At 43.0% G+C, this 27,742-nt stretch overlaps 1 protein-coding gene across 1 annotated transcript in view; it reads left to right on the top strand.

Annotated features, from left to right (window-relative positions):
- Window positions 1-27,742, top strand: part of LOC145393509 (arrestin homolog) — a 217,683-nt gene that overhangs the window by 108,175 nt on the left and 81,766 nt on the right. Inside the window, exon 3 of the mRNA XM_080267642.1 lies at window positions 25,880-25,981. Coding sequence (XP_080123768.1) covers window positions 25,880-25,981 — 102 coding nt within the window. The remainder of the gene's footprint in view (window positions 1-25,879; window positions 25,982-27,742) is intronic.

The following is a 27,742-nucleotide window of genomic DNA, read 5'->3' as shown; positions in this document are numbered from 1 at the left end:
ATGCTGGGAGGGAGAGAAGAGGAATAGGAAGTAGAAAGGAGAGATAGGAGATGAGGACAAATATAGGAGAGATAAAAAGGAAGGAGGAAGGTGACTAAAACAGGAGGGTAGGAACGGAAGGATGAATAGGAAGAGGAAAGGAAGAAGTGCAAGAGAATAAAAAGGTAGTGAGGTTATGAAGGCAAGAATTAAAGAGGAAAATAAATTGAGGAAGACGTGAAGGAGGGAGGGAGGAAGTGTGAGAAGGATGGGGAGAAGAAAAACGTTTGGGTGGAGAGCAGGTGAGGCAGAAAAATGTGGTAAAGTGGACGTAAGAGAAAGAGAGGCTAGAGAAAAATTATATATATATATATATATATATATATATATATATATATATATATATTTACAGACCGAGGAAAATTTGTGTGTGTGTGTGTGTGTGTGTGTGTGTGTGTGTGTAAGGATTCGAGTTACTGGAGAAGAGTTAGAGGACTGGGAAGTAGGTCATGTGAGAGAGAGAGAGAGAGAGAGAGAGAGCGTTAAACACTTCAGGTTGAGAGAGGTGAGGCAATTAGAAAGACAGAGGCTGAGGACAAAGAAGGAATGAAGCACAAAAGCAGGTGAAGAACAGAATGAAAGAAAAAAGTTTTAAAAAAATGTCAAGACTCACACTTAATAATACGAAGAAAAAACAAAGAACGAAAAGATGAAGAAAAAATAGAGACAAGAACAATATAGCAACAGCGTATTTAAACCTTTTTGTATACTGATGTTTTTTGTAATTTATTCTTGTTTTGGATTTTTTCAGCTATTGACCCTTCGTAAAGAAAGGGTTAAAACAATCTCCCTTAATCCCTAACGTATGATGGCGATTTATTTGAGTTTATTTTTTTTTTTAATCCCAAAGAACTAATTTATTCAGCTCAAGGAGGCCCTCTCATAATTAAGGGAATGTGGTGGGTAAGCTAAGCACAAAGTAAAAGCTAAGGAAATAAATTAGCTGGAATGGATGGCCTGGAAAGAAAAAAAACAGTTCTGACTTTAATATTAACTTGCTTATTTAAGACTTCCATGCTCTCCGGTTTAAGATGTCAACCAACGAATTTCTTTCCTCAATTGTCGCCTCCACATTGGCTTCGAACAGAGATGATGGTGAGTGCGTGAACAGGGACGCTAACAAGGCACAGCTGATGCTTCGAGGACAGGCAGGTAATAGATAGGAATTGGTCAGCACTGGAATATGATCGAATTGTTTAGAGGTGCGAAACAAGACGCCTCATTAGGTTAAGTTAGGGTAGGTTAGATAAGATTAAAAAAGAGGTTTGATTAGGTGTAATTTAACTATAATTGAGTGTGTTCAGATCTTATAAGGTGCCCATTGTATTGCAGCCCTAAACAGTTTTGTCATATTTACCTCCGCAAAGGAGGTTATGTTTTTGCCGGCGTTGGTTTGTGTGTCTGTTAGCAGGATTACTCAAAAATTTATGAGCGGATTTTACTGAAAAAATGATGGAGGAGTCAGGTATGGCCCAAGAAAAATTCCATTAGATTTTGGTGGTGATCCGGATCATCATGCGGATGCAGGAATTATTTAAAGAATTCTTTACCGTTGCGGGATATGGCAGTTTCAGTATTTTTGCTTCTACTCGATAAATAATGCTTGCAATCTTGCACTCCAGCCTTGGCGAAGGTTGCATTCTCGGATTGCTCTTGTCTATTACTGGTATGATTTTCCTTTCTTGGAAGTGCCGTGTCGTACTTTTTCTGCCGTCCCTCACGAACCATTAACACGAATATTATGAGAACAGATGTTGTGGATCTTTTGATGAGCTTCATACCCTCCATAGTGAAACTTAACTTAGGTGTGATACTTTTCGCTGTGGTTCTGAGAGATCAGCTGTGGGATAACACCTCGCTTAGCCACGTGGGTACAAGAAAACACGTGACTTGTTTTCGCTTAGGTATATATCTGTCTCCATATTACACAGCTGCACACCTGGCTTCCCCACTTCTGGAACACCACGTACACCTGGCTCACGTCTAGACCATTATACACGCACCTGACTCCTTTCTGCACACCTACACCATTATACACACCTGAATCTCACACATCTGGATCGCTCACACCTCCACCAATACTTGCTCACTGACGCACCATCACCACCAACACACACACACACACACACACACACACACACACACACACACACACACACACACACACACACACACACACACACACACACACACACACACACACACACACACACACACACACACACACACACACACACACACACACACACACACACACACACACACACACACACACACACACACACACACACACACACACACACACACACACACACACACACACACACACACACACACACACTTGATAATCCCACCTTCTAACACTAAATCACCCCAGACCGTCCCCACATCCCTACTGCTTCCAATCCACTCAAGTTCGCACCCACCTCCATCCCACTTCATATCTTTATTCCACCCCACTTCACACCCATGCCTCTTCCCTCACCACCCTACTCCATCCCTTCCCACCCCATACCCATCCTAACCTCCCCATACACCCCTGCCCCTCCCCACACCCCAACTGCACCCATTCCATCAACCCTACACTCCTACCGCACCCCATCCCATCCAACCCACACACTGCAGGTTCACAGACAGAACATGCAACATTCACATTATTCACTGAGCCTTTGACGTCAGAGCACACACCAAAACAGCATTTGCTAACGATCGCACATACATCACTGACATCTGAGAAAACAAAATTGAAGCAAGTAATCCCTATATTTAACAACAAATCTTATGCCATCGGTAAGAATATTGCTCCATTAAATTCTCTAAGTAATATCAAATTCTGTAATGATGCAGAATCAATCATGGACACCAGAGGCCCTTGTCTTCGGCTCCAGTAATGAAACGTTGATCCGGGAACAGGCTAGGACAATCTTGCACCTGCCTCTTCCTGCGTTCTGCCAGTCCTCCCTGCCAAAAGCCGAGCGGTGTTCATTTTTTCAAGAGGCCAGAGTAAAGAAGTGGTATCACATCTCAGAGGCCCCTTGTCTTTGCTCCTCCAGCTCCGGGGGAAAAAAAAAAAAAAAAGCTGCACCGACACTTTCCTATGCCATGGAAAGCGATGATTGTTGTGGGGAACCCAGACACGGCCAGAACTTGTGATGGTAGACATGGGCATTCTCCTTACCAAGATATTGTTGTTGTAGAGATAGCATCCTCTAGCACACACCTTGTGTTAGATACGCAGTTGAACTTGGTTACACTCTGAGGTAAACCCTGGGTAGTCAGACCTCCTGGATGGGATTTACATTCCGTGTCTGGCGTCACCGAGGCAGACTCATCACACTGTGGTCACCCGGGGATCTTTATGGCCTTAACAATCATGCCCACACCATTCATGCGACATACACAAGGACAGGTATACCACACATGCTTCAGTGCTTGCAACCTTGAAACAGGGCTCGCTTGTTTCAGCTCATCTAGTCTCTCATCCGCCACAGAGAGATCGGAGTTAACCTCTGGTCCTGACTCGTCATAAAATCAGCCATCACCGAACTCATCTCCAGACCACACCAGTCACATTTTGACATCCCACTGCCGGAAGTCAGTCATGGGCTCTGTCTGCTGCACCGTTCTGCTGCATTGAGCCATGAAACCAGACAATTCAGCCTAGACCATCCTGCCGTCGGAGTAGAAGTACCTAAGTGAACACACACACACACACACACACACACACACACACACACACACACACACACACACACACACACACACACACACACACACACACACAGAGTTAGCTCCCAAGCCCTCCCGACATATCCACAACAAACCCTTGTCAGCAACTCTGTGCATACATTATCCCCTTCACTTTAACGACTTATACGAGTACTCTATTTCTGCTACCTTCAAACGATTTCATTCAGCAAGGGGAGAGGAGTTAGGCTGTGAAAGAATTACCAAAAGAAAATAGTGTATCTAACCCAGACAATAAATAAATAAAAAAAATCATATGGAGTTGGAAATAATTGAAAAGTGTGTACTAGGATTAAAACCAAGACCGAGGTACACATACTTATAATCAATTCCCCGTCATAACTTAGGCTTGTTTTCTGCATGATAAACAAGAGACACGATAAGAATCTGCACTGTCTTTACTGCATCCTTCTTCCAAAATCAAAATTACGTGAAAATCATCCTCTCGTAAGTAAGATCCGTCTATAGAGTAAGGAAGAAAGACCAGGGAAACTTTCTGCATTCTCCTCCATCCAGTAAATACAAATTGCAGTTATGCCAGAGAATTGGTTTATATTCGTTTATTAGGCCCAGGTGTTCTAATTAAAGGGGAAAATATCCAGCAGGCGTCCTCATTTTCTTTTTTTTTCGAGTGGTGGGTGTTTAAATGTGGAAACTCAATCGAAAATCCATAAAAATAAGGGTAGAAAAAAAATGTGTGATTTTGAAAAGGGAGATCTTGCAAATCGTCATCGTGGGGGTGGATGTTGTTGCTGGACTGACAGAGAGAGAGAGGCCTATTGAACAGCTTTAAATCCCGACACAGTGAGACAATAGAGACAATGGTGCCCCTTCCCTCCCCCCCCCTCTCTCTCTCTCTAATCCCTGTCTCATCTCTAATCTCTTCTCGTTCCTCTCTCTACCTCTTGCTCTTGATCTGATATGTCTATTTCCTCGTCCTTATTCGGAGAGAGAGAGAGAGAGAGGAAAAACTTCTATCTCATGCCTCACATCCTTCCTTTACCAGTCTCATTACCTCCCTCTCCTTGCCTCTCTTTCATCCTCTCTCGCTCTAACTCTCTCACACTCTCTCTCTCTTTTATCTCACCTCTTTCTCTTGAGAGGTATGCAGTGGAGTTTCTTTGTTCTTCACGCCTTAGGTTCTTTGTTCTCTTTGTATCGCCCGCCTTACTACTGTTTTTGCTCCTGTGTGTGTGTGTGTGTGAGAGAGAGAGAGAGAGAGAGAGAGAGGGGCTTAGTTTAGCAGGAAGTGAGGGACGCATAGCGCACACACACACACACACACACACACACACACACACACACACACACACACACACACACACACACACACACACACACACAGTCCTCAAAACTTTTTCTAAGCACACTCAAAGCACTATCAACCCGACAAAATCTCCCGCAGGAGTATGCTCTAATTTTGAACAATATCCAGCTCAATCCTGCATCGTCTTTAAATGTACTTTGGGTTTCATTCTGTCGGGATTTATCTTGGAACGATCATATTACTTATCTTGTAAAATCTGCTTCCACGAGACTAGGTGTGCTATGCCGACACGGTGCCTTCCTTACCCCTGTACAGTTGTTGAGTTTATACACGGGTTTTATTTGCCCCTGTGTAGAGTACAGTTCTCATGTGTGGGGAGGCTCCCCACATACAGCTCTTCTCAACAAGATGGAGTCAAAGGCTTTTCGTGTCATTAACTCACCTTCTGTTACTGGCTCCCTTCAACCTCTGTCTCTTCGCCGCACTGTTGCATCTTTATGTCTTTTCTATCGCTACTACAATGGTCACTGCTTCTCTGAACTGTCTGCTTGCATTCCTCCACCTCTCATTCCATTTCTGTCCATCTCTTTAATGCAAGAGTTAACCGTTACTCTCAGTCCTTCATAAATACAACAGGTCAACTCTGGAACTGTCTTCCTCTGTCTGAACAGTATTTCTTACTGCCTGTGATCTCCAGTCTTTCAAACGCAGTGTGTCCAGGCATCTCGAAATGAACGAATTTTGAATTTGGCTCCCTGTTATCTTGTTTTTTTTTTTTTTTTCTTGGAGGAAACAATTTGCGGGCTCCTGGCCTTTGGTTCCTTCTTCAGTGCAAAAGAAAAAAGCCATAAGCAAAGAGAAACCAAAAAAGAGAGAGACAAAGACAGAGAGCAAAAACTTCTCTCTCACGCCTCATTTCCCCTTCTTACCCGGTCTCATTACCTCCCTCTCCTCGTCTCTCTTTCATCCCCTCCTGCTGTAACTCCCTCACTCGCTCTTCTTTCATCCACTCTCGCTCTATCTCACTCTCTCTTTTATCTCACCTCTTTGTCTATGGGGTTATGCCGTGGAATTTCTCTAGTTTCTCTTTCGCCCTCCCCTCTAGTTTCAAAGCATTAGTTAATTTTAATACGGTCTAGAAGCTGAATAAAATCGTCTGACGGAAAATTTATCTCTCTATATCTCTGTTTATCTATCTTTATATCTATCTATCCTACGGGAGGCACCGCTTCATTTCGATAATATTTTTGCGTAATTCTTGCCACCGTTAGTCAGTTTTATTACTTTATTTTTACGCTGAAAATGTTACAAATTCTCGCCTTTATTTCTCCACTTGTATGAAAACATTAATCTTATGTTCTTGCTGCGTCTAGTTTTTTTATTTTTTTTATTAAGGTACCGTAATTAAGTGGTTATAAACTGGAGTGGAGGTGTGGAAGCTAGGGATGTGTGTGTGTGTGTGTGTGTGTGTGTGTGTGTGTGTGTGTGATATATAGAATGTAGATGTGTATTGAGCAAAGGGTGTGGGTGGGTATGTGTGGTGTGTGGATATGGTCGGTAGTGTAGGGTGTGTGTGTGTGTGTGTGTGTGTGTGTGTGTGTGTGTGTGTGTGTGTGTGTGTGTGTGTGTGTGTGTGTGTGTGTGTGTCATATGTAGAATTTAGGTGTGTATTGAGCATGGGATGTGGGTGGGTATGTGTGGTGTGTGATATGGTGGGTAGTGTAGGGTGTGTGTGTGTGTGTAGTGAGGTGGATAGTGTGTAGGTGTGTATGGGTAGGGTATAACTGTAATAAGGTGAGGTGTAGCTGAAGTAAGGACAAAGCAGTAGTTTACAATGAGCAGTAACATCAGCAGGTTCTCTCCCGCTCCCCCTTGCACCCCTTCCCCCCTTCTCTCCCCTTCCCCTTCCTCCCCTACCCTAGATCCCTCCCCCATCCCTCCCCCATCCCGGCCTTGCAGTGGGATTAGGAGCAAGGACGTTTCGCGCAGCCAGATGAATAGCTTTTTTCTGAGAACTCTGACGTGTGTGTGTGTGTGTGTGTGTGTGTGTGTGTGAGAGAGAGAGAGAGAGAGAGAGAGAGAGAGAGAGAGAGAGAGAGTTGCAAAAACATAAATATACCGAGTCCGGCAAAAAGTTACAATGCATCACGTCTTCTTGGATCCTTGACGTCATAAGGACCGTCCGTGTTCTTTGGTTTCTTTTTTCTTTCTTTTTTCGTTGCTTTTTTCTTTTTTTTCTGTATTCTTTATTTTTTCTTCCTTTACCACTTTTTGTTATGGATCGTTGCAAAAACACATATATATATATATATATATATATATATATATACCGGGTCTGGAGTAAGATCCACCGGTATCACTTCTCATATAAGGCTGACGTTTTGGGGGTATGGCCTTGTGTGTGTGTGTGTGTGTGTGTGTGTGTGTGTGTGTGTGACTGCAAAAACACTCATGCCAGATCGAGTTGCATAACATTTTACGAAACACCGGCGATAGAAATGAACCTATAGTTTTTATATATTCTCCTTCCCTTTACTCTTTTCTTTTCTTCTTTTTTTTTTTTTTACATTTTCCCATAATTTTTTTTAACCATCATTGCTTTTGGGAGTTTTTTTTTTTTTTTTTTTTACATAAACAAATAAACCGTCTGGTGAAGAGTCTCATCTAAGAATCGGGATAAGGACAAGAGCAAACCCTCTGAATTCGGTGACGTGTTGATTTAGTGTTTTTTTCTTGCCTCCAGGCGATTTTATTCGGCGTAGGAGGGATGGATTGGGCTGGAGGGGTTGAGGGAGAGTATATTTAACTACGGTTTCTTTTTTAATAGTCTCTCCTAAGCTTAACCGTCTGAAGCAAGCAAGAAAGAAGCATCGTCGGAGTGAAGTTGTTAACCCCTTTTAGTACTTTGATTGATTGACTTGTTTATTTACTTATATTCTGTCTATAGGCGATTTGATTTAGGATTTACAGATTTAGAGGAATTACACAAAGCCTTCATTAACCCCTTTATTACGACAGGCCGTAAATGAAATCGATCAGTGCGGCAATCAAACGTATACAATTTCCACATTAACGCATCGGAATATTGTTCTTCCTCCACCTCGAATGCAAAAGTGTAGCCAAAGATTAGAATACGATGCAAGTCACGAAGAAGTGCTGTCGAAAGGATGTAGAGCCGAAGTAGGCCTGTTTATTATATTCATTCATTTGTTTTATTTTATTTTATTTTTTTGTTGACACTGATCTACTGTACGTGGAAAAAAATTTTGCTTTAGGAGAAAAAACTGAGTCGAGTGAAGGTGAAAAGACTTTATCCAACACGTCCTCAGGCTGAAGGGGTGAATCTTCCTATCAGACTTTCTCTCGTAGTGAAGGGGCAAGTCTGAGTCCCACTTGAGAGATGAGGTAGAGACATTTGATTTTTACGTTACCAAAAATATAAAGGGATTTAAGGTTTTCAGTTGAGGTGAGATTGAGAATGATTGAGGTTGAGGGTGAGGTTGAGGCCGAGAGAAAGTCAGTGAGGTTGAGTGAGAGCGAATGAGGTTGAGAGTGAGTGAGGTTGAGAATGAGTGAGACGGTCTTAGAGGATGTAGAAACAAAAGGCCAAAACACTCCTACTTCCATTGCCCTTTCCCTGTTTCCTAACATCCCAAGATTCACACCAACGCACTGCAATATTCCTAGTAGTAGTAGTAGTAGTAGTAACCCCAGGACCAGAACGTGAACCCAGTGGACTACAGGCTGGTGTTACCCTTCTGCAGTCCACCATCCTCCTTTTTTTTTGGTGGGGAATAGGGAGGGAACTATGGGATGTTTATATAGCCAGGCGCCGGATCCACCCACTCTATCGTTGCCACCGCGTGAAGGCTTCCCTCTACACCACCATACCTCTGATGACAGTGATTTAGTTTTGAAAGATGAACGAGGGACATGGGGGGCTGGAGGAGGGGGGGGGGTCAAGACTCTGCGTTCTCCTCTCTGTGTCTTTCCTGCAAAAACAAACTCTTGGATACGGCGGAGATTGACCATAAGTTGTTTCATTTGTATACTCATTGTCATATATATATTTATTTTAGGACAAGAGGCATGGGAAGACTAATTTTTCCTCCTCCTCCTCCTCCTTCATGGAAAAAAAAAAAGTTGCGTTAGTGAATTTCCCGTAAGTTGGCCAACAGTAGGCTCCCCAGAAACAGGAGGAAACAGTATAGAAGCAGACGATGTGCCCATGACGCAAAAAGAAAAAAAAAAGAAAAGAAAGAAAAAAAAAACATCATCATCATCATCATCATCATCATCATCATCATCCTGACTTTATTTCCCACCAAAAGACAATAAATAAATAAATAAATGATAATTATAAAACAGTGAATAAAAGTCGTACCAGATTCGCACCTGAACTGATTATAAAATTTTGATACTCGTAAATCGAAGTCCGCAGGTGTTTATTTATTTATTTATTTATTTATTTATTTTTTATTTTATTTACATTAGCTCTGTTTTAACTATTTTATTCCAGCTGTAATTCCACTTTCATCCCAATTTTAGTTTCAGTGGAGAGACAGACAGACAAATGAGGAAGTGAATGGGAGTTGTTGTGGTGATGGTGATGTGCAGAGAATGGAGAGTGAGTGGGAACGTCTGTGTGCGAGCGAGGGGGAAGTTGGCGGGGGAGTGGAAGACCGAGGATGAGGTGCAGGGATGGGATGGAGAACTGGGGATAGGGCAGCCTGATGACCGGGAACAGGATGATGGAGGTGATTTAAGCGTCTGACTGTAGATAGATGGGTAGATTTTATACGGATTAATTAAAGTTTTTGTCCCAGTTTTAGCTCCGTTTTTTAATCCAAGTTTTAGTTATGGTCTTTACCATGTGGAAACCTCTCTCTCTCTCTCTCTCTCTCTCTCTCTCTCTCTCTCTCTTTCTCTCTCTCTCTCTCTCTCTCTCTCGTCGTCTTTCTTCCAAACACCTTTCAGTCAGGTTCTGTTTTTTGTTTTTTTAATTGCTTCACCATTTCACTTATTTCGTACACTTGTTCTTTGTGTGGGTAAAAAATAACAAATTGTCTATCTAATTTGTTGTATCTATTGGCCCTTTAAAGTTTTTTTGGGGGGTCATAGTCTGCCGGAACAGCTGCGACTACAAATACTGTGGACGTTGCGAATCCCTAGAGTTACACACAGAATTCCATAGCCCCGCACCTCTATACTCCTTTTGTCCTGATGGTGAAATAGGAGAGTCGACGACGGACGGAACACAAAACTTTGGTCCATAGCGAGAAATACTGCAGCCGTCAAGGGGTTAAAAGCTATCACCATCCTCGGTCCCCCTTGAGAATGTTGCCGAATGTTTGATTTTCAGTTGTGTCCCAGCTTACGTTGCTTTTATCCCTGTTTTCGTTCCAGTTCTAACTTGAGATTGTTCACCAGTTGGCACAAATATCCGTCCCAGTGTTATCCCAGTTTCAGTTCGTTTCATCCCAGTGTCAGTTTCATTTTTCAGTTTTTCTTATTCCAGTTATACATTTCCATCCCAGTTTTATCCACATTTTTTTCTATTTTTTTTCCCAGTTTTTCTGATTTTTTTCTAAGTTCTTACCCTAATTTCCTACATCAATATTTCTTTCTTTCTTTTTTTCACTTTTCTCCTAATTTTATCACAGTTTTTTCTCGCTTTTAGTCTCTTTTTCAGTCAGTTTTATCAAATATTTTTCTGGTATTGTCATTTTAGTTTTTACTGTAATTTTTTTTAATATTCATACCAGTTTCTAATTTAATTTTTTCCTGGATTTTCTTTTGCCAATTTGCTACAGTTTTATTTTTTTATCACATTAAATGTTTCAGTTATTTAATTTTTATTCTGATTTTCTGTAGTATTCTTCATCCCAGGTTTCATTTTTTTTTTTTTTTTTTCGAGTTCAAATATCAGTTTTCCAATTTTTATCTCAGTCGTTACCCTCTCGATCCACCTCCACCAATCGACACTTTTTTTTTTTCACTCTCCCTCTCTCCCAACCCCCTCTTCGTCTCCCCACTCCCCTCACCCCTCACCCTCCACCACCCTCCTCCCCCTAGACCGCTTGTTAAGGCTAACGAGCGACTTCTTGTATGAGTGAGGGGAGGGGGGGAGCAGAGGGGAAGGTGAGGGAAAAAGAGAGCCGGAGGGGCGAGGGAGGTAAGGGGAGAAGAGAGAGGTGTGTCGGGCCGGGGGTAGAGAAGGGGTAGGAGGGGAGGGGGGAGGGGAAAGGGTAGGGGGGTCGTTACTGTTGGACACTGACCCAGGTGAAGGTCATTGAGGGAGTGCATGACCTCTCCTTTGTGGGCTCAAGGCAAGACTCTTTAGAAAATTTAGTCGTTGGTGCTTCACGGAGGCTGGGGTTGAGGGTGAGTGAGGTTGAGAATGGGTGAGGTTGACGGTGGGTGTGGTTGAGGGTGAGTGAGGTTGAGGGTGGGTGAGGTTGACGGTGAGTGAGGTTAAGGGTGAGTGAGGTTGAGGGATGGAGAAGCTGAGAGGTAGATAGCTTGAGATAGGTAATGGATGGGTACGTGAAGGAAAATATTGCGCTCGAGTCGTTGGAAATGAAAGCCGACAACCCATAATTATACCTTTTGACGTAGAAACGTGTGTGTGTGTGTGTGTGTGTGTGTGTGTGTATGTGTGTACATTTAATACTATTCATTGCATATTGTCGAGACGTGCATATTTCAGTATATGTATTCTGCTCTAATTGACCTATTGTGCATTAGGTGTAGGTCTCCCTGTTGTGTCTTCCATGTATTAATTCTTCCCGTATTGCATCAGCAATTTTATTTTTCCAGTTTGTATATCTAACGTTTCTATAATTTCCTGTCGTCCAGTATCATTGACTACCTTAAATTGATGTCACGTCCTCGGTGTCTTTGTGGGTGTGGTTTACATAATTACACTTGCTATCGTAAGTGTGCCGCCCTTCTTGTGATCTGAAATATTTACTTTTACTTATTTTTCAATGGAAGGGACATTTTTGTTGATGTACGGATTGTAAATTGAGGATGTCTGTAAATTATTCAGAGGTTATAAACTTTTAGTAATTTCTTTTACATATTATTTTATCCATTCCTGTTAATATACTAGGTATATATATATATATATATATATATATATATATATATATATATATATATATATATATATATAGACACTTTGTTGCCAATGTCTATTTTATTTTCATTGTTTAAAATTAATTGTCATTTCTTTGCTTGCTTTCTTTGCACGTCTCTCTGACTACTGCACCGCACTTCCCTTCACTGCATGACCTTGGCACTGCATTTTATTGGTACATCATGACCTGCTGCATGACCTTGGAACATCACCCTCCTGCCACTGCATGACTCTCTCTCTCTCTCTCTCTCTCTCTCTCTCTCTCTCTCTCTCTCTCTCTCTCTCTCTCTCTCCCCGTCCGTCTTTGTCAACCACAGGAGGTAAGACTAAGTGTGTTTTTTCAGTAATTATTTTTTATCTTTGGCACTTACGTTTTCTTCCATAATTGTGTTGCCTCCAACATATTCTCTCTCTTAATTGTTATATACTTTAATTACTCCTTGCCTATGTTCTCACTTATATATGTTCTTTTTCATGTTCTCTTCATTTGTTCTTATATCTGCTCTTCCTCCTACCTCGTGTGTTCCTCCGTGTGTTCATCTCTCTTGTGTTAGGTGCCTTCATGGTCTTTCTTCACTAAATGTTTTCTCTTACATACTGTAGTTTTCCCTTTATTTCTTCTTCCCCTCAGCGATCCTCTTCTCTCTTCTTTGTCTTACATCCTTTCCCTTCATAACTCTCTCTCTCTCTCTCTCTCTCTCTCTTTGTACGTGTATATGTAATCTATCTATCTATCTGTCTATCTATCTGTCTATATATATACTGTATACACACACACACACACACACACACACACACACACACGTATTTTTTCCCCTGTCCCATCATCCTTTATTCCAGACATGTATACATTTCCTTCTCTTCTCTTTCTTGCTCTGCCTCCTCACCATCTATGTACCCCTTCGCCTGCTTCCCACTTCTTTGTGCCTCCGCCTCTCCATTCCCCCTCTCTCCGCCTCTTCTTCCTCCAGCAGCCTCTGCCTTCCCATCCTTTCTAATTCCTCACCCCTCTTCCTCCCATTCTTTCTCTTCCACTAATCCTATGTTCCTCCTTATCCCTCCCTAGCTCTCCGTTCCTCTCCTACCTTTTATCTCCTTTTTTCCTCAGTGGTAATCCTTGTTTACGTATTTTTCTGGGTTAAATAAAAGTCCAAGTAGATTATTTGGTCTTGTCGCTCAAACTAGATCTGGCCTGTGAGGATTTAAGCCCAAGGAGTGGTTGGGAAGTATACCTCACTCAGCGCCACTCAGATTCACGCCACGACTATCCTTTCCATATATATATACACTAAATTCCATAGCCCCGGACGTCAGTATTCCTTTTGTCCAGATGGTGCCGTAGAAGAGTGTTTGGTGGAAGGAAAACAACACTGTTCCGTAGCGAGAAATTCTATGGTCATCGTGGGGTTGTAAACTCTCCCCATTTACCCCTTCGCTGCGTTGGAGACACTGATGTATTTTTTTTAGAGTAAGACCAGGTAATCTTGTTCACCTGTAAGAGAAATCCCTGGATCCCATTAAGACCAGGTAATTTTGTTCACTTGTAAGAGAAATCCCGGGATCCCTTTAAGACCAGGTAATTTTGTTCACCTGTACATCCCGGGATCCCATTAAGACCAGGTAATTTTGTTCACCTGTACATCCCGGGATCCCATTAAGACCAGGTAATTTTGTTCACCTGTACATCCCGGGATCCCATTAAGACCAGGTAATTTTCTTCACTTGTAAGAGATATCCCGGGTTCCCATTGAAGCTCCTCGTCACTCCTACAGCACACCCCGCACGTCTATCCTCTCCAGTTTGGGTATCCTTTTCCACTCCCTCACACGTACCCTCCCCGTCAGTCCTCCCTCTCAGTCCTCTCCAGTTTTGCTATCCTTTTCCACTCCCTCACACTGTCCTCCCCGTCAGTGCCCTCCCTTCTCACTGTATCACCCTACTTCTGTCCCACTCCCCGTCCCTCCCACCAGCACATCTCATTCCCCTATGCACCCCACCAACGTCATCCCTCCTCACCCCAACTCCCCACCAGCATATCCCATTCCCCTATCCTTTCCACTGTCACCCTCTCCCTTCCCATCCCATCTTACCCTCCCTTTTAGCCCCCCTACTTCCTGGTCTCTGATCCCCCACCCCCTCCCCATCCTTCCCTCTACCATGTTAATTGGGGCAAAGGTCAAAGTTGAGATATAATTGCCTTAACGAGTAATTAAGGCCCCCTCATTTTTACGCTTTAATTTCCCCACCTGAGACGGTAATTAAAAACCTGAGATATTAATAGCACCTACATGTCACAGCTGTCGAAGAGGAGGAACTCTGTGTAAGGGGTCTTGAGCCGTGTTCCAAGTGCCTTCCCGCAACAACTCCCCCTTAGCGATTTATTCTAGACATCTCGGTATCCTCCTGTATGTTGCTAATAAGTAGTGTATGGATATGGGGAAGAGCTAAGTAACAGAAGAACGATTGGTAATGTGTAAGATGCAAAATAGATCGTTGAGAAGAATGTGTTACGACGTCCACTAAGCCATTCACAATCCACCTATTAATATTTCAGGTACATTTCTTCCATTTTTTTTTTTTTTATAGAATGACTTTGCCACTCTATCCAGGCTTGAAATCATTGCTTCTAATTTAACCTGATTTTTTGTATTGTAATCAGAATCTCATGACAGGGAAATTAAACAAGGACTAGGAATATGGAGGAGGGCATTTGTTACGGGCTCAGACTTTTTAAATATCCCTGGGGCTTAACCTTGCTGGCGTCTGCACATTAATATTCTTAGACCGTAACCTTAGGAGTATACAGAGAGGATTGGAAACTTATTTTTTTGTATCAGACGGACAGATAGTATAAACGGACAGCTTCGTCGGGAAAGGAACAGTCGAAATATGTGCCTGTGATCATTACAATATTAAAGCTGAGATGGATGTGCGAGGATCATGACTTTCGTTGGGCAGGTAATGGAGGGATGATTATTGTACCTGAACAGCATCCCAGAGATAGAGAAGAAGAGAAAGACAGAGGGAGATAGAGTGAGAAGATGAGGAAGACGGCGAGAGATAGAGTGAGAAGGAGAGGAAGACAGCGAGGGATGAAGTGAGAGGAGAAAGACACCGAAGTATAGAAAGGGATGAAAGAAAGACAGCGATTGAGTAAGAAGAGAAAGACAGCGAGAGATAGAGTGAGAAGATGAGGAAGACAGCGAGGGGCAAAGTGAGAAGAGAAAGTCAGGAAGGGATGGGATTAAGAAAGAAAGACAGCGATAGATAGAGCGAGCAGAAGAGAAAGACAGCGAGAGATAGAGACGATGAGGAAGACAGCGAGAGAGAGAGTGAGAAGAAGAGGGACAGAGAACAAGTGGGAGAGATGAAATTCGGATACGGACTATAGGACTGGATGGAACAGGATAACACTCAGCAGGTCGGAGTGAAGAAATAGGGGAGGAACCTTCATCCTATAGTGGACTGTCTGTGGCTCTTGATGATGATGATGAGGAGGAGGAGGAGAAGGAGAAGGAGGAGGAGTCTAACTTACCCTAACCTAATCTAACCTCGATTTCACGTAAACTAACTTAGCCTTCAGTGGACGATAATAACTGAGCGTGTTGAAAGGATGATACCGTGTGCATTTTGTTTCTCCCCTTCTAATTGTTTACAGGCACTAATACGTAATAGTACACACACACACACACACACACACACACACACACACACACACACACACACACACACACACACACACACACACACACACAAGCACGTACTGATGGATATCTTACGTGACTTCCTCCTTTCTTACCTTCCTCCCTCCTTCCTTCCTTCCTTCCTTCCATCCTTCCTTCCTTCCTTCCTTCCTTCCTTCCTTCCTCCCTCCCTCCCTCCCTCCCTCCCTCCCTCCCTCCCTCCCTCCCTCCCTCCCTTCCTCCATTCCGTCCTTCCTTCCTTCCTTCCCTCCTTCGCATTTGTTATTCTCTCTTCTTTGTGTATTTTCCCCTCATATCCCCCTAGTTCTTTTATTCCTTATTTTTGATGTTCGTTCGTCTTATGTCTTCTTCTAATTCTCTTCCAACTCCTTACATTTTTTCTTGTCTGCAGATCATTTCTATTCTGTATTGTTTCGGCATCTTAGTTCTCACCTCTCTCTCTCTCTCTCTCTCTCTCTAGTATTCCTTTCATCATTCTTTCATATTTTTTGTCTTTCCTCCATCTCCTTTCTTCCTCATTCTTTCTCCTTCCTTTACCTCCTTTCTTCCTTATTTTGACTTTTTTTTTTTTTTTTTTTTGGTATTTCCCCTGGAAAAAAAGGCGAAAAGACTCCTACTGCAGCTAAAGACGTATGGACTCGATTTTTTTTTTTTTCTTGATGAACAGAGGAGGAAAAAAAATAAAAAATACATACACCAAATAATATCATGTGTTTACGTGACATGAACATTGGCGCGTAATTGGAATGTGTTAGACTGGAATGACGTAACAAATGGAGTGCCTCAGGGTTCAGTTTTGGGTCATATGTTGTTTGTGAGTGCGCCATTGATGCTGACGAAGACTTGGATTGCTTAAGTCTGCAAATGTTTTAAGAAAATGTAATAAGGCAGGTATTTCTGTAGAGATCTTGATAAGCTGGATTATTGGGCTAAGAAATGGCTAGTGGATTGAAGCAAAGAGGTAAGCATTAGCACAAATAAGATGGCCAGCAGTACAAAGACAGAGTTAACTATAAACACTAAAAAATAAAAATCAGCAAACTATGGATAAAATTCAGCTAGATAATATAAACGACGAAAATTATGTAGGAATCATAGTAAATTATTTAAAAGAAAATCATCAGTGTAAAAATGCACTTGAGAGAACCGTCATATTGAGTTCATAGGTAGAGCATTAGAGTACCAACCACAAGTTATCAGCGCATCGTATTATGTCCACTTGTAGAATCTGTGTCCAATTTACCACTGTATTACAAAAGAAGATGCGGAGAATTTAGAGAGACAGACAGACAAACAAACATGCAGACAAACAGACAGACAGAGAATGCAACAAAGGGCAGCAAAAGTGATACCATGATTAAAAAGCAAAGCAGACGAGGACAGTTTAGAAATGTTGAATCAGTTTACATGTACTTAGCGGACTGTGGGAGGGTTTATTTGCTCAGAGTTTATAAAATGTTCAAAGGACGTGATAATATGAGTTAAAAATAATAGTAGAGCATTTGAATTATAATAGAGGTCATCACATGGGTGGCAGGCATCTGTAGTTCCACGAAGCAAAGCATTTCTTCAGTGTAGTTGTGAATTTATGAAACATTGCCTTCCAAAGTGTTAAGCAGTGATGCAGTTAAAAGTCGTGTGATTAAGTGTTTGGCTTGGAATCCTCAGCTAAGCATGAACTCTACTAAAAATGCATTTCTCAGGTATAAAGTTTTCATTAGTTAACATCGTGGAAGATACAGTAGCAGAGCAACACGGTTACATGCACTAGGTAGAGGCAAAGTTTATTCCTGACTAGTTTCGCAGCAAAGCCCGGAATTCCCATAATGAAGCCGTACAGCAAAACTAGTCAGGAATAAACTTAATTCTATCTCGTGTATTCTTCACCCACCTTTCACCAACTTTTCACAATACTGTACCTCATAAACTGTTGCAAAGGTACCCAATGCTGGCTTGACCTTACCCTCCCTCCCAGGTTAAGATGATGTTGAATATGCCTTCCAATTACCTTTTCCTTATTAAATTTCCATGCCAGCTGAGTATTGTGGTCCTTCCTATTTTTTTCTTGCTGGTGTTGGCCGGAAGGATTGGTGGGTGGGGAGAGGCTTTCTGTTATGCTATCCATGTCCTTGACGAATAGAGACATTATATATAGTTTTCCTCCGTAATAAACATCTTTCCCTTTGTATTTCTCTTTATACAAGTCCCATTATATTGTTTGATCACTCCCTCACCACTTGTTTCCCCTCCTTTCAAATTTTTGTTCCCTCACTATTCGTCCCCAATTGGTTTCCTCCCCTCCCCTCTCTTGTTTCCATATCCTCTTGTTTCCCCATCTCCCTCAGTCTCTCCTCTGCTTCTCTCTCACCCTTTTCCATCTCCGCTCATATATATTTTTCATTCTTCCTTCCCCTCTTGTCATTCTCCCTCTTAACTCCTCTCCAAATTTATCCCCTCCCTCCCTCTTCTCACCTCTTCTATTTTGTCATCACTCCTCGTTCGTTCGTTCAAAGATTTCCTGCACATATAGTGCTGGCCGGGCCATACATTAGCCCGGTCAGTGGGGTATGGGCTGGTTAAAAAATAGAAAGTGGGGAGGACAGGACCTGGGGATTGCCCAGCACACACGTCCTGTCTCCTGGCTGGCTTTGTGGTGTGTCTGATCACTCCTCTCCATCTCTGCCTTCTTTCTTCTTGTCCATTCTTATTTATTCCCTTTTTTCCCTCGTATTTCCCTTCGTATCTGCTCTGTTTCTCCTCCCTCCCTAATATTCTCCCTTCCTGTATCCTCTTTCGTCTCTCCCAACCTTCCACTCTTGCCTCTCCCTCTTCATTCGTCGTCCCCCTTTCTCTCCTCCTCCCTCTTTCATCACTCCTATTTATTAATTTATCCTCTCTCTCTCTCTCTCTCTCTCTCTCTCTCTCTCTCTCTCTCTCTCTCTCTCTCTCTCTCTCTCTCCAATAACTCCTCTCTCATTGTTTACCTGTTCCACTCTGTTTTTACGGTAGCACATTTTCCAGAGCGATTTTTTCAGTTTTATCGTCGTTCCTCTTAAATGGACGTAATTTCCATCGACAAAAAAGCAGAGACTTAGGTGTAATAAGCAGAGTTAATCGCTAAGGAAGAGGTGTTACGGCCCCGTCTTCGCTGCTTCCAAGAATTGCCTGGTAAAGTCTGAATGTCGACTGGAATTTGTACAAGATTTAAAGCTTCTTACAAGATCCTAGAAGAAGAAACTCGTGGGTATATTTTTAAAAGAATTGCATATACGCCTGTTATACTCTGCGTTGGTACGGTATTATTCGGTGTGTGTGTGTGTGTGTGTGTGTGTGTGTGTGTGTGTGTGTGTGTGTGTGTGTGATCATGGCCCTAAGCTGTAAGATGTGAAGCTGTAACGTAAGTGAATATTTCTTAACCTAAATTAACAAGATCATACAGTATTGTCAGTCTTGAGAGAGAGAGAGAGAGGGAGAAATAGTATATGCATTTTTTACTTTCATCTCCTGTCTGGGGGGATATAAAACGGATTAACCATATTCCCAATACATTTACCCCACATATATATATTCCATCATATTAATCTATCTACATATATTCATTCCATTACGTAAATATATCCAGAGGGAGTCAAAGTAGATTTCCCATAAGATTATATATATTTCTTACACCCTTCGTCAAAGAGTCTTATAATTTGGGTTGATGTTGGATTGGATAAGTTTAGTCAACAAATCCCACTTGGGGAACTGGATGTGGTAATATGTGTTTTAGGTAGACGGTTTAAGCATGACCCAGTGAACCTGTCCCCTCACTGCAGTTACGGTGTGTGTGTGTGTGTGTGTGTGTGTGTGTGTGTGTGTGTGTGTGTGTGTGTGTGTGTGTGTGTGTGTGTTTAGAAATATGTAGCCTTGTTTTTTTTTCTTACCTCTCCCCACAGGAAATCTATCCAGGTTTAATTAAATTGTTCTTTGAGGTGGTGGGAGTGATCTGTTAATCCGTCACCATTGAAGTCACACTGCTACTCGTGTTCAAAGCCTTCCCAAAATACACCCAAACTAACTTGTCCTGAGATGAAAGAAACATGAGAAAAGAAACATTAAATATTCACTGAATCTGAAACTTTTTATATTCACACCTGGTATTATACTTCATTATACGTTACCTGCTAATTAAAGAAAAACAATCCTTAGCCTCTTTAGTTTTGTGACAATGTGTGGCTTTATTCTTGTAAATTCCACACGAGTTTATTCAGAATAGGAAGAGCCTTGGGTAGTGAAGGGGCTAATGGAGGTTATGTGTATCCCTTATAGTGCAAAAAGTCTGTCCTAAACTAAACTAGAGGGGCACTCAGTGGAGCGCATCTATCCGACAGCGGCAACGTATTTTCCAAACCACTCTTCATAATGGGTTAGGTTTTCTCATCACCGATTAGGGTTTCGCAAAAAAGTGTTTTCCGGATCCAGAATCTGTAGTACGATCCGGATCGGTCCCAAAAATTAATCGGGTGTTCCCTGGGACATGGGCTATATACCCACCAAATCTGGTCCAAATTTCTCTTTTAGTTTGAGTAATCCTGCCAACAGACTAACAAACATCGGCCCCCAAAGTTAATCGATTGTTCCCTGGGACATGGGCTATCTACCCACGAAATTTGGTCCAGGTCTCTCTTTAGTTTTTGAGCAGCCCTGCTAACAGACAAACAGACAAACATGGGTGAAAACATACTATCGTCGTCGGAGAGAATAAGAGCACCCGAATGTACAAAGAATAAAGTACAGTATACATCATTGGTCAGAAGAGGTTAAAATGGGGCTGATAAACACGTAAATCTTCTTATGGCCTTCACTCACCCCCTCCCTCACCCCCACCCCTTCCCCTCCCCAACCCCGCCACTCCCCCTCCCCCACCCTGTAGTTCAGACGACAAGGATAAATGGCCACCCAGATTTTTTTTTTTTCTTTTAGGTGGCAGGGATTACCTTAGCGACCCCTTTTTCCGCGGATTGGGAAGAGGATTTGTCGTGTGGGATTAGGTGAGGGTTACGCACACCTATCTCACCCTCCCTCCCCCCCTCCCGTCTTCTCTCACTCTTTCCCCCCCTCCTTTCCTTCTTTTCTGATCCCCTTCTTCTCTTTCTTCCCCTAAGCTGTTCCTTCCATCGTTCATTCATTTGTTACCAGCCGCGATAGCGAAGCTGGTATTGTTTTCAATATGTCTGTGTGTGTGGCTGTGTGTTTGCTAGCACGATAACTTCGCAGCCGCTCAAGATATCATCACAGAATTTTACAGGTGTGTAGTAGGGATGAAAATCTACGAGTATTGTTTTCAGTTTGTCAGTCTGTGTGTCTGTGTGTCTGCTAGCACGATAACTTCGCAGCCACTTAGGATATCATCACAAAATTTTACAGGTGTGTAGTAGGGATGAAAATCTCCTATGAGTTCGAAGTTGGTGAAAGTAGGTCAAGGTCTGAGTGTATGTTACCACGATAACTTTGCAACCGTTCAGGATGTCATCAAAAAATTTTACAGGTGCGTAGTAGGGATGAAAATCTCCTACGAGTTCGAAATTGGTGAAGGTAGATCAAGATCAAGGTCTTATTCCGAGCCGCGCTAAATGTGTATCGGCTCACGGGAGGTGTGTTACCCCCTTGGGGAGGCCTCTAGTTCATTCATTCATTCAGCTTCCGGTTTGCTATCCCATCATTTCCCTTCTCATCCTTTCACTTCCCTTTCGTATCCTATCTTGTTCAGACCTGCAAGATCCTAACCTATTCTATACTGTCTCATCCTATCCTGTTCTGCCATGTCCTTCCTTACTGTCCTATCCGGTGTCATCCTGTCCTATTCTATCCTATCGTGTCCTGCCTTGTCCTTCGTTTATTGTCCTGTCCTATCCTGTGGTGTTCACTCTCCTCCCCTCCCCTCCACACCCCACAAAACTGGCCCATAGCTCCTCTCCTGTTGCATCCCGTTTCCTTCTTCTCGCTTTCTCTTCCTTTCTCTCCCTCCTCTTCCCCTTCTCCCCAGTTTCACCTCATTCTTTCCTTTCCTTTTGTTTCTCGTTTCCCACATTTCCTTCTCCCCTCCCCTTCCCTTTGTCTCTTTCCTCATCATCGCCTCTGCCATTTCTCCTCTACCTCTTCTCAAACCCCTCTTCTTCCCTCTCCCTTTCACAGCCTCCCTGATATAAGCCTCTTTCGTGACCCATCCCCTTCATTGCCATATTCCCTTCTCCTTTCCCTCCTCATCTCCCCTCCCCTTCCTTCTCTCGAAATCCCTCTCGTCCCCCTCTCTATCCTCATCTTCAAGTCACAGAAATAGATATCATAAAGCTTCATTGTAACGAACAGCCTTGAAAAGAAAAAAAAATTAGGTCTGTTGCTGTTTGATTTCGTTTGTACTCCTCTACGCCCCTCTCTCTCTCTCTCTCTCTCTCTCTCTCTCTCTCTCTCTTCTTGCTGCCCTTCCTTCCCCTCCCCCACCCTAAATCCTTCACCTCTTCCCCTTCTCCCCTGCCCAGAAAATAACCCTCCTCTCTCCTTCTCTCCCCTCGTCCCTCTCCCTTCTTCCCACTAACCCCTCCCCTCCTGTGTTACTAAGTCCTTCCCCTCCCACCCACTCCACCTCACTCCCTCCTCCTACCCACCCCTCCTCCTTCTCTCCCCCAGGCAACCCCAACCCTCCTCTCCCCTCTAAATCCCTCCTTCCTCCGTGTTCCCTCCCCCTTTTATCCCTCGTCTGTCTTGTCTGCTAAATCTTTTTTATTTTTCCCTTCCACGTTTTCCATGTTACTCTCCTTTATACTTTATTTCACATGCCCTTCCCCTTCATTCCTTCACATTCGTTTTCCTTTCCTTGTACTTGCCTTGTTCTAGTAGTCTTGTTTCCCTTTTCTGTCCAACTTTCTAATGCATGAGTTAACCGTTACTCCCAGTCCTTCATTTATGCAACAGGTCAGCTCTGGAACTCTCTCCCTCTGTCTGTATTTCCTATTTCCTATGATCTCCAGTCTTTCAAACGCAATGTGTCCAGGCATCTCGGAGTGAACGGATCTTGAATTTGGCTCTCTATTATATTTTTTTTTTTACTGGAAGGAACAGTTTGCTGGCCCCTGTTCGTTGGTTCCTTCTTCCTTGCATTAAAAAAAAAAAATGACCCACTGCAGTAATCCACTCTTCTTGTGCTGTGTCCTTGTGTTCTTCCCAACCTTCTGTTTCCTCCACCTCCCCTCCTGTCTCTCCATATGTTTTCTTCTTTCGCATCCTGACTCACTTTTCTCTTCACTTATCTTCCGTTCTTTCTTTCCCTTTTCTTAATCTTCATTTCTTTTCTCAGTCTTCTCTTATTGTCTTCCACTCCCCCTTGTCTGTTCTGTTATTCTCTTCTTCATCAACGTATGTCTAATTTTCTAGTCTTATTTTTTCCACTTTCCATCTCTTTATCTTCCCTTCCTTTCAACCTTTTCTTACTCTTTCTTAACTCCTCTCTCCTGTTAATATATTCTTTGCGTTCATATGTCTCCTGTCATTCTCCTTTTCCCTTCCTCACTTCTCTCCATCCTCATCCTTTATTCAATATTTCCTTCACCCATTTCCCTTTCTCCTTCAGTATCCTATTAGTCGAATGTCCAACTCCTCCTTTCATACGATCATCCTTTCCCTTTTCAGTTCTATTTTCGCTGTCTTCCTCTCTCATTCCTTCTCTTCCCTCCCATGCTGTCCACGTAACCCCTGTCCGTCTCCTCCTCCCTCTTCTGCTTCCCTCCCTCCCGCCTCTCTCTCTTTCCCATCGTCTTCCTTCCTCTTCTGTTTCCCTCCCTCACGCCTCTCCCACACTCTCATCGTCTTCCTCTCTCACCCTCCCATTCCCTCATTTTCACCCCTTCCCTTCCCTTCCCTTCCCTTTCCTTTCCTTCATTTCCCTTCCCTTCCCTTCCCTTCATTTCCCTTCCCTTCCCTTCTCCCATTTCGCCCGGCTGTCCCTCTTTTTCCATTCCCTCCCTCCCGCTCACTTTCCTTTCTCTTTCTCAACCCATCCATTGTCTCCCCCTCCCTTACCCTCTCCTAACTTCCACTCCCCTCTTCTCCCTCCCCTCCCCTCCCCTCCCCTCCCTTCAAGTCGTTTCTCTCCCTTGTTAAAGGTCAGAACAAATTGTTACCTCCATGACCTCATTGCAAACACTCTCTCTCTCTCTCTCTCTCTCTCTCTCTCTCTAAGCTTGATATTTTATTATCTTCTATATTTTTTTTATGCAGAAACAATTCAAGTTCCTTAAATTTGTCCAAAAAAAAAAGGCTAAATTTTTTGGGTAAATTTCATCATATTCGCCCCCTCCCCCTCCAAAAAAAAAAATATATATCGTTCAGAAAATACACCACAATATACCCATCCCCCCCACTGAAAGAGAGAGAGAGAGAGAGAGAGAGAGTTTGCAAAATACCCATCCCCGTATTTTTTAACGTCTGCAAAATTTGTCTCTTTGAAAACTGTACAGTGGCCAAATTCTTCTGCACAAAAAAATAAATAAATAAAATAAAATAACATGTCCAACTTCCTCCCTTCATAGAAAAACCCGTAACTTGCAAAATAGGAAAAAGAAAATACTGGGCAAAATTCGTCTGTGTTAAAAGTCACGCCGTAAATTCTGTCTCTCAGTGAAAATTAAAAACCGTAAACCTCTCCCTCTCAGAGAGCAATTAGGCCTCTTCACCCCGAGGACAGTGTTGGAGAGGGAGGCCTTCACGTGGTGCCACTGGGGTAAACCGGCGCTCCACTCCGGTTATAGGAACGATCCCCAACTCCCCCTCCCCCTCTCCTTCCCCAGTATTAGGAGGAGAAACTGTAGGAGATAGGCAGCCTGCAGTCCACAGTGTTCACGTTCGCAGTACCTGGGGCCTGAAGAACAAGAACACCTAGGGATGTATTTTCCATATTGTTCATGGTGTACGTCTGGACTCTGTTGTTCAGCTTGGGGGTGACCTCTTATAGTGAGAGGGATAGTGAATGCTAGATCTAACCTATCCAGTAAAGTAATAATAATAATAATGATAATAATAATAATAATAATAATGGTGATAGTAACGATGATGATGATTATGTTAATGATGATATAATGAATGCAAGCCCATCTTATAAATTAATAACTATCTATCTATCTATCTATCTATTGCCAGACGCCTCAATCCCGTTTGGGGTGGCCACAAACAAATCGCCTCCAAGTCGCCCTGTCCCCCGCCATTTCACTGCCCTGCTCCCAACTCACACCCCCCTCTCTCATATACCTCTCCACCCCATCCCTCCATCTCATCCTCGGCCTCCCCCTCCCTCTTCCCCCCTCCACCTCACTCACATACACTCTCTTCGTCAGTCTTTCACCCTCCATCCTCTCCACATGGCCAAACCACCTCAGTGTGTTCTTCATAACGCTTCCTATATATATACATATATATATATATATATATATATATATATATATATATACATATACATATACATACACATACATACATATATATACATATATACACACACACATACACACATGAGGCGTCCAGGGCCAAAGGGGCACCCCCACCAACACACCGATCCCGAGCCAGGCATGGGAGACAACAGGCCCAACCCCCCTCTCAGCGACAGCACCGGCCGCTAATACTAATAATAATAACAATGATAATAATAACTCCACAGCCTTGAATTAAATCGCCGGGAGACACCAAGAATAAGGTTTAATAAAAAAAATAAAAACGTCATTTGATTGAAGTGCAAAACAATATAGAGAAAAAAAAAGTTAGTTTTTCTTGATTCTTGATATATATTTCTCTCTCTCTCTCTCTCTCTCTCTCTCTCTCTCTCTCTCTCTCTCTCTCTCTCTCTCTCTCTCTCTCTCTCTCTCTCACACACACACACACACACACACACACACACATACACCACTACCCCCTACTCCCCGCACCCCACTAACCCCCCCTCCTTCTGCCCCTCAGGTAATGGGTCTGCGGTTCTGCAATGAGGCGTGTCTGCAGGCCCAGCAGCTGTGGCCGCGTCCTGAGGCAGACACCACGCCCCAGGACCTCACGCCCCTCCAGGTAACTACATTGCCTTCACCTGGAGAGAGAGAGAGAGAGAGAGAGAGAGAGAGAGAGAGAATATATGCACAGAGGGTTTTTCATTCTTCCCAAAGCACTTCTTCGTGATCATTGTTCGTCCACCGTAACTTAGCCCAGACTGGTCAGACTGGTGGATTTAGTTTGTTTCCTCATTGACCCCGTTCATTCTGTATATGCAGTTGGGGACCTGGACGTAACATTGACTGTTGCGGTTCCGGGACCTGGATGTCACGTTGATTGTTGTGGGTCATGTTTAGGGGAAAAACGTGGTTCTTGGGAAAAAAAAATTGATTGTTTTCCTTATTGACTTGTGCAGTTAATAGGCAGGATTCTAAGCCTTCTTCAATTCACATTTTCTTTCATTTCACTTGGTTTCACCTCACACCTCACCTCGCCCTGCCTCAACTCTCTGTTCGCCTCATCCTGTCATACCTCACTTCACTTCAGACCACCTCACACCCATCGCATCCTACCTCACCTCATTTCACCTCACCTATTCACACCTCACGTCACTTCACCTATCCACATCTCATTTATCTCACCTGCCCTCACCTCACACTGTTACTCCTCACCCTCTTTTCAGCATTCCCCACTGCACCTTGGCTCGCCTTTCTTCAGTTTTCACTTCACCTTCCCTCTCTCTGCTTCACGTCCATTCGCTGCGCCTTACTCCACATGACACACCTCGCACCACACTATACATTTACTAGAGTACACCATATTCATCATCATCATCTACCCAACCCAAATCTCCACCTGAAAAACTGTGTGTGAGATTTAGAAACATAAAGGGAAAGCACAAAATCAGAACAATGTACATGTCCAGTGAAATGTACTCTAAATTCATACACACATCACCACGTCCCACCTCATGCTTCACCACACCTCGCTCTCGCCTTAGAACACTTAACGCTCCAGTACATTTAACTTCCCAGTACACTTATCGCCCCAGTACACTTAACGCCCCAGTACACTTAAATTAAAAGCGAGTGCACGAAGATATGGACGAGCCCATGTTTTTTGACGATATCTAAAGCGTGTGATGTTAGAAGCATAGAACGGGTCAGATCATTCATTGCTTGTTGCACTCTTTAACGTGGGATGCAGGCTAATTATATCAAACAGTTACTAGTGTTTAATAAATGCCCATCAAAATTAGGGGTTTGCTTGCACCCTTTTGCTATCAGTTTTATCAATACAGCTCACGGTTTGTCATCATCCTCTGCCTCTAATCACTGTGTGGAGGAAATCGATGTCAGGATGTCACTCCAAAGGAAAATCAATTTGGTGTTAAGGTGGCCACTCAGAGCATTCCTAGACTGCTTGAGCGACAGTTCAATGACACACATACACACACACACACATGCACACACACACTCACACACACACAGTCTAGCAGAGCCTCGAGCGATACCTTGTTCACTTTAACTTGATCTAAATTGCCATCTATCCATCATAAATGCTGAGTTGTAACTAAAAGATTAACACTAGAATATGGTGATAGTCACGAAGAAGTGTTGTGGAAAGAATGTGCAGCCTTAGTATTGCCTTTCTCTGCCACTGAGCAACGTGAAATTAGCTTCAAAAAGACAAAAATCTGGGCCGAGTTAAAATGCATGAACTGTATCACATTGGACGATAATTCTTCATTCGGTCTTCTGCGTCCCTGTATTAAAGTTACGGAATAGAGGGTGGGCAGGAATTGTGGTTCACGGGTGTACACCTTACTTCCCGCCTCAC

The sequence above is a fragment of the Coenobita brevimanus genome, chromosome 24 (genome assembly GCF_032717465.1).
Source record: "Coenobita brevimanus isolate Jiangsu-jjx chromosome 24, ASM3271746v2, whole genome shotgun sequence".
In the NCBI taxonomy this organism is placed as follows: domain Eukaryota; kingdom Metazoa; phylum Arthropoda; class Malacostraca; order Decapoda; family Coenobitidae; genus Coenobita; species Coenobita brevimanus.
This window is presented reverse-complemented; position numbering and strand designations above follow the sequence as displayed.